At 34.3% G+C, this 7,877-nt stretch overlaps 1 protein-coding gene across 2 annotated transcripts; it reads right to left on the bottom strand.

The window, feature by feature from the left end:
- Window positions 1–1,538: 1,538 nt before the first annotated feature.
- On the bottom strand, window positions 1,539–3,565 carry LOC130714746 (probable WRKY transcription factor 65). Of its 2 annotated transcripts, none has more exons than XM_057564689.1 (3): window positions 3,122–3,565; window positions 2,748–2,897; window positions 1,539–2,296 (listed from the first exon to the last, which is right to left on the bottom strand). In XM_057564689.1, exons 1-3 carry the CDS (start codon window positions 3,292–3,294, stop codon window positions 1,822–1,824), a joined length of 798 nt encoding a protein of 265 aa, XP_057420672.1. In that variant the 5' UTR covers window positions 3,295–3,565; the 3' UTR covers window positions 1,539–1,821. The 2 variants fall into 2 exon arrangements, with proteins under 2 accessions (XP_057420672.1, XP_057420673.1); XM_057564690.1 differs by having other exon boundaries at window positions 2,748–2,894.
- Window positions 3,566–7,877: the final 4,312 nt, after the last annotated feature.

The raw sequence follows: 7,877 nt of genomic DNA, 5'->3' as shown, positions 1-7,877 counted from the left end.
AATAGAAAGTGGGAATAATGAAAATTATTTTTATGTAAATGACATTTTTACCATCAATATATAAATATGTATGATAATAATGAGAGATAAAATAAAAAAGTGAGTAAAAATAAATTTACACTTTATCCCTCTTTCTCTTCCTATATGAGAAGAGATCCACAAAATTTATAGGATTCACCGGTCTCTCTTTAATCAATACAACCCAAACGAGTAAGAGAGCAATTTGTCCGTGTTATTTCTTACTATCTTTATCTTATATCACTCTTTCCTAAGTTGGTGGAAACAAACACAATATTAAAGACTTTATCAATTTGCTTGATATATAGGGTTGCAAATCTTACAATTCTATTGCGGCACAATGTATGTTGAGCAAAAAGACAAGGCACTTTTAGAGTATATGCACATAGCCCTTCAAGCTCTGAGTTTGTCGCGCGAAAGGACATGATTGTATGATTGGTTGAGTTATATTCAAAAATTATAAAACCCTCAAAGCAGGGCCGTGTACAGATATTTTAGGGCTTAAGGCGAAAACGTTAAAGTCATTTTATTTTGACAAGAATCTAAAAGAGACCTAACATATTATATAAATTATCAATTTTTTTATATTAATTTTCCCGTTTTTTAAGGTGCGAAATCATTTATCAAGACTTTTATACTGTAAAATAAAAAAAATTATGAACAATAGAACATAAAACACAATGAATAAATTAATGAGAGATTTTGCAACACTTTAATGTCAAATATTTTCTTTGATAATTTACTTCAACGTACATAGAAAATGAAAAAAATTCTTTTTTTTCTAGAGAAGAAACAGAAAGGGAAGAGCAAACATATACAATAATATATATATATATAAGTTATTAAAAACTATTATGAGTAACACAATTTAATTTTTTGAGTTTAGCACTTCTAAGTTCTTACATTGCATTGCTCATGTTGCAATTCATGTTATCTAATTTTTCATTATTTCATTACCATCTCAAGTCTCAGTAATATATCATGTCTACATACTAAATATATTCGGAGGCCTATATATTCTTGGGGGCCTTAGGCAATTGCTTATTTTAACTAAGGCCTTACACGACCCTGCCTCAAAGCTTTGAGTCTATTAGGTGTGCGGTCTGATCGTTTGTCTAACTGAGATATATGTAAAGGGTGGATAACCCCCTACAACTACAAGCTTCAATTCTATTGATAGTAGAACTCACCAATACTTTTAGAAGATACTACAATTTTTCTTTCATGAAAGTTAAAACAGTGATGATTTTTTTTGACAGTGTTAAAACAGTGATGATACTTAGACATACAAACAATGTAAACACTTAACATATATTTAATTTTTTCTTTACATCTATTCTTTCAAATATCACATTCATTACTTATTTCTCTTATGTTCATTTCTTACTTTAAATACCACATCAAACGAATGTCGTGACATCATTTTCTAAATTAACATTAGTACGCGTTTAAATCTCGTGGGTTTCTAGATTGGAAAATAATAAATTAGTTTGACTATAAAAGTAAACAAACACTAAAAGTTTGTTCTAAAATCACTTTTCCACATATAAACCTGGTTTTGAAAGACACATTTACATTCAACCAATCCCTCTTATCCTTCCCTGTTTTATTCCTTATCCCATGCTTCCCATCTCCATCCACACTTGTTCTATTTTCCTTTTTTTCTTCAATCTACTATCAAGTGAACTAGTAGCATTAAAGAAAAAAATAAAATAAAAAATTCAAATTCAAATCTGATGACAAGAAGATAAAATTTAAAAATCCGGGTATCTTTTTCTTGGAACGTGTCACACGGGATAGATGTCAACTTGTTGTGGTCCCGCACCACGGCGTCGCTAGCCGCCGCCGGACATCCACCAAACCATGCCGGAACACCGCGGAGCACTCCGGCAGCTCCCCGAGGTCAGCGAACAGCAGCTCGTCCTCCTCCCTCATCGGCAGAAACACCGACGCCACGTCAGCCTCGTCAAACTCCGGCGCCATGATCGGGCTCTCGAGCATGGCGGCAGCGGATGACGCCGTCTCCATCTCTACTCCCAGCCACCCCAGCTCGTTTTCGCCGCCCAGGTCCTCCAACTTCTCCTCCGGCTCGACCGGTTCCGGTTCCGGTTCGGGCTTCTTGGCTGCCGGTTTAGCTTGGTTGTTGCTCCTGGAAACCGGCCACGGGTGGTTGTGCTCGGAGGAGTAGGTTACGACGAGCATGGTGGGGTCCGCGCGGCTTCTCTCCACTTGTTTCCTCGCCGGACAACCTTTGGAACTGCTACACCGGTAGTACCCTCTGTGTCACCAATTTCACAACACATAAAATTTCATTCAGTTTGTTGTTGTCATCTCCAAAACCTTAATTAGCATACATGTTTTGAAATCACAGTCTAAAGTGGGTTTTAATTTACTCATGGCTAAGCTTATTTGAGAAAATTCAATCAAACTTACAATTTGTTTGGATACTGATTAGAAAGTATGAACATAGAAAAATTACATTCTTATGTCTCAAAAAGTGCATCAAGCTATGTTCACGTTTTCATACTTTCTAACCGATAGACTCTTATATTTCTTGGCATCATCAAATCATAAAGTAACCAATCATTAATATGTGTTTTGAATAGTATTTTAGTGAAATTTAACCAATGATTGGCAAATTATTATGCAAACATGCATACCCTCAAAATCAAGCATATGTCAATATATAGATTCAATTTATGGAAATGGAATTGTTACTTGGTGTGTACCTGGGATATGGGGAACCTTTGATGGGTTTTTGGCCGTACTTTCTCCATGCCCATGAATCGGAGGGTGGTGTGTTGTTTTCTGCTTTTAGCCTTGATCCTTCCGTCTCCTTGATTGGGATTTGCACCACCCTTTTCTGTATGGCTCGCCTGCTTTTATAACAAAACAAAAACAAATCCCATTTAGTACATGTTTCGAAATGTCTCAACAATTGAGTCCAAAGTCATAATCAATTTCGGAGATGAATTTGCGCAATCAGTAGCTTCTGAATCCCAGAATTAAGCTGTTTCAACTCGCTATTTTACCCTTCAACTCTACACATCTTGTGTGTAGAGAGTGTGTGTGTGAGAGAGATAGAGAGGGGAGCTAGACAAACCTTCTCTTAGCTGAAGAAGTGGAGGAGGAAGTGACCAAGCCATCGATGTTAAACGCGGTGGAAGAAGGAGGGGAATCAGCAATGTTTTCTTGATGATGATGAGCTACTTCAGCATCTTCTTCTAGTAATTCATTGATATAACGGTGCCTGTTGTTGCTGAATTTACTGTCCATTTCTTGAGATTTGGGTTGGATCTTGACCCTTGATCCAGCTACAAGGTAGTGATGATCGATGATGATGATAATTAATGTGGCAATTCAGCTAAGCATGGAAATGGGGTTAGCTAGAGTACACAGAATAGAAGGCAATAAAGACAATTAAAGAAAAGAGAAGAGGTGAGAGAAGGGAGATCATTGGCCTTAAAAAATGGGGATTCATGTTGACAGATTGGCTACGCTAGCTCTATAGTCTTTGTTTATTACAGGACGTGGGAGCAAATACTCCATCATATCCAACCTCACTCTAATTTATATATCAATATACGAATATGTATATGTCATGAGAAAGCAACCCTTGGTTTTTTTAGTCCTTATTCTATATGAAAATTTTGGTTAAGGATAAGACTGTTGATTAGTTGAAGTGAACTATCACCCCCTTTTTGTCTTTTCTGGGCACCCTTTCTAAGAAAAACTCAATCTATATTTTACTTTGGCTTTATTTGTTGGTTTATCTCTAGCTTAATATCTAAGAATAGTGTTATTAAATAGAGTATAAGTTTCTCAACAACTACAAAGCGTTGAATTGTTATGAGAGTTGATCATTTAAAACTAGGTTCTTAATCCGAATCGAATATGGTGCATCCGTAAGCGATGACAAAAGAAAAGAGCCATTATTAATCTATCTCGTTGGTTATTAACAATGCGCAAAAAGGAAGATTGTTCACCGCAGGTACTTAGGCTTTGTAAAAAAATTGGTAAACATATAAATTAGCAAAAAGGGTGTGACACAAAGAGCTAAAGTATGAATGAACTTCGTGAAATTGCAAAGTGTACCATTTGGATTTTATGAAGGTCAATTGGGCAAATAAAATAGCCCATGTTTTTGTGTTTCTGTCTTACCGATTGACCCAAGCATGGAAGAATGATATATAAATTATGATTGCTTATATTAAGGATAATTAGGGCAAAAAGATGAAGAACTCAGGAACGATTGACCGACCACGAATGGCCAAATCCTTGCTCTCCTCGAATCTTGTTGGATTCCTCTCCCCTCTCATAAATGACTGACTTCTCACCTTAAATTAAAAAGTGAATTAACCAAGTTTCTTTAGTACGCTCATGATACTCACAACAATAAGTCAAGATGAAGCGACTAAGAGGAATAAACCCTAGATTAGTGTTATATAAACATATGTAACCTCCTTTATAAGGGGATACACTGAAATATGCAACTAGTTGGCTAGTCAAGTCTGAGAGAATGACCTACCTTTCTAGATAACTTCTATGAACAATTGGCGCCACCTTGGGGCCTAGTAAAACTTTCCAAGACCTCACGCTTTAACCTACAAACCTTAGGGCAAGATACCATTGTGCAAACGCATAGCATAAAACTTCTAGATTCTCATATTAAAATAGGGTGTTAGAAGAGATGTTTCGAGACCTGATGTCCATTATATATGGATGGGATGAGCTACAACAATATAATCAAGCTCTCCAAGCCCATGTTGAAACCTTAAACCAAACGCGGGGGGGGGGGGGGGGTGAGATCCGCTACTCCAACATGAAATTGTGGAGTTTTAACATTTCTTGGTCTGAAGAGATCATCGTTGTAGAGGTCCATGACAACTTCAAAAGTTTGCTGTTTGGATCCATACAAACGGGGGGGGGGGAGATCCGCTACTCCAACATGAAATTGTGGAGTTTTAACATTTCTCGATCTGAAGAGATCATCGTTGTAGAGGTCCATGACAACTTCAAAAGTTTGCTGTTGGACTCATACAACGGTAATTATGACTAAAAAGAGCATTTAACAGTGTTCAATACCAAAGTGCGACCGACCGACTGAAATGAAAATCTTTCCTAATACCTTAAAGAGGTCGCGCTGAGATGGTTCACAAACCTGCCAAGAGGATAAATATCAAGTTTTGATAAAGTTAACTATTTGATAATGATATCAAATAGTTTTAATATTTAATTATTTCAAATTTCGTCACAAAACCCATCACTAAGTCAGTATAACACTGTAGGGAGGAAATATTCCATCTATGCTTTATTTTATTTTATTTTTTACAGGTGTCACTACAAAGAAATTAATCAAATTATTTTTCCTAGTCTGTTGTTCCTATTTCCTGTTTCTCTTTTTTCTTTTGTGCCCTTGTTTTGCTCACTTGGGAGAGCTTGTTTCCAAGCTTGTGACTTTTATTGCTTTTTATATAGATATTTAACCTTTCAAAAAAAAAGAAATTAATCAAATTATTATTGATTCTTTACACGCAAAAAAAGCCTTTTATAAGCACAATCTTCAAATTCAACATTTGTTTTTGAAATGAAAAAAATAATAATTAGAAATATACCATGGCTATGTTTGGCATGCCATTTCAGCTAGCTTATAGCTTATTTGACTAGCTTAAAAGCTCTTCAAAAGTGTTTGGCGAATGAGCTTATTTCAGTAGCTTAAAGCTTTAAGCTATAAGCTATATCAGGTAGCTTATAGCTTAAAGCTTATAACTTATTGAATTTATTCTCATTTTTATCCTTATTATTTTATTAAAATTTCACCATTACCCTTATATATTTATATATTAATAAAAACACTAAACCTATTTTCCCCTCACTCTTACGTATGCAGTTCTCGCCACCATTTCCGCCACACTGCTGCGCACCACAAGCATTAAAAAAAATTACATTAATAAAAACAAGTAAAAATTAATATTATATTTTTAAGATGATAAATAACTTGAGTTAATAAAAATATTTAAGGTGGTAATAATTTTAATATTAATATTATATAGGTATTAATGTGAAAATAAAGTAATGTTAAATATAAAAATAATTATACAAGTATGTCCTTTAATGTCATTTTACAATTTCAGCTTGTTTAACAGCTAGTTTTATCAAACACTTTTGTTTCAATCACGTAGCTTTTCAGCTTTCAGCTATCAGCTTTCAGCTAGCTTATCAGCTTTCAGCTATCAGCTAGCTTATAAGCTTTCAGCTAGCTTTTCAGCTTTCAGCTAGCTTATCAGCTAAACATGCCAAACATAGCCCATATATTATTGAAGCATTTAAGAATAATTTAAATTACTTCAAAAAAAAAGAATAATTTAAATTAAATAAATTACTATTTAAATTACAATCCAATTTAAAACTAAATCAAACATCAGCAATAAAATAAAATAAAATAATTCCAAAAAAAAAACCAATAGCATACTAAATCAAAAACTAAAACAAATCTTTCAAATAATGTTGATTGATATATTGCTTTTCAAAGAAAAATTGATTTTGATATATTACTATTTTGTGTTTGCTTTCTTTAACTTTTCAAGTGTACACTAACAAAAAAACCTATAAAGAAATGTGCTACCCCAAAGTAATGTTGGGCCTCTCGGCCCAGCCACCATACGCATACTAACTCTTAATCTTAACCTAATAGAACTTCGACCAAAAAAAAACCTCATAGGATGATCTAGAGAAACCAAGGGATTTGACAAAAAAAAAAAAGAGAAACCAAGGGAGATAGTGATGAGAGAAACAGACATAGAGAAGAAAGTGTAATGTCAAACTTTACCCTAAACTAAAATTTGGCTACAACTAAAGTATGCAAGAATTCTTTTCAAAAAATAAAAAGAATTCTTTTCAAAACGAATAAAAAATTACAAAATTGTGCTAAATTGATAATACACACTATTTACCTCCTTTTACATGATGTTGTTACTCCCTCTTTTTTGTGTGTATGTATCTAATGGCTTCAAGCAAATGCTCTCTCTCAATTGGCTTGATAATATGAAAATCCATCCCACTCTCTCTTGGAATTCTATCACTGAAAGCAGTTAATCCAATGATGGGAATGTGAACGCCAAACTTCTCCATCTTCCTTATTCTCCTTGTTGCTTCAAATCCATTCATCACCGGCATCTGACAATCCATTAAGATGTAATCATAAGGAGGATTACGAAACTTCCACCACCAGCAGCAGCATAGACCCTCTTCAACTAGCCTTACAGCTAGTTCGCCATTCTCACATTCATCAATGTTGGTCGCACCAAGGGAAATCAAAGTAGATAAGGCTTTCTTACGATACAATGCAGAGTCGTCAACAAGCAAGATTTTTTTGCCACTCAAGATTTTGATGATACATGATTCTTGTGTTTCTCCTTGATGAATTTGAGCCCTCCACATTTGTTCAACGCTTTCAATTGGAATCTGGGCTTTTATCATTTGACAATTGCAAGATTGAACTATATACAGGGAGAGAAGTAGCTTGTTTAAAATAAGGAAATTACATAATTACAGGAAACAAATCAAATCAAATCAAATACTAATAATTATATTATATACGATTACCATGATAATTATAATTGTAATATATATTATATACAATAATTATAGAGAATTTGTACGTTCTAAATAAAGAAATTAGTTAATTAGAGGAAACAAATCATATACTTGATTGTTTACTCGTTCATTTTTAAAAAAATCGCGAGGATGTTAGCGACGAAGTATAATCGGTCACTAACACTAGAAAGAAAGTAGCGACGGATTGTTTCCGTTGCTAAGACTTTGTAGTTTAAAATTAAACTAACGGTCTAACACTCTCA

This window comes from Lotus japonicus, chromosome 4 (assembly GCF_012489685.1).
Source record: "Lotus japonicus ecotype B-129 chromosome 4, LjGifu_v1.2".
NCBI lineage: Eukaryota > Viridiplantae > Streptophyta > Magnoliopsida > Fabales > Fabaceae > Lotus > Lotus japonicus.
The sequence above is the reverse complement of the archived record's forward strand: the minus strand, read 5'-3'. Positions and strand labels throughout refer to the sequence as shown.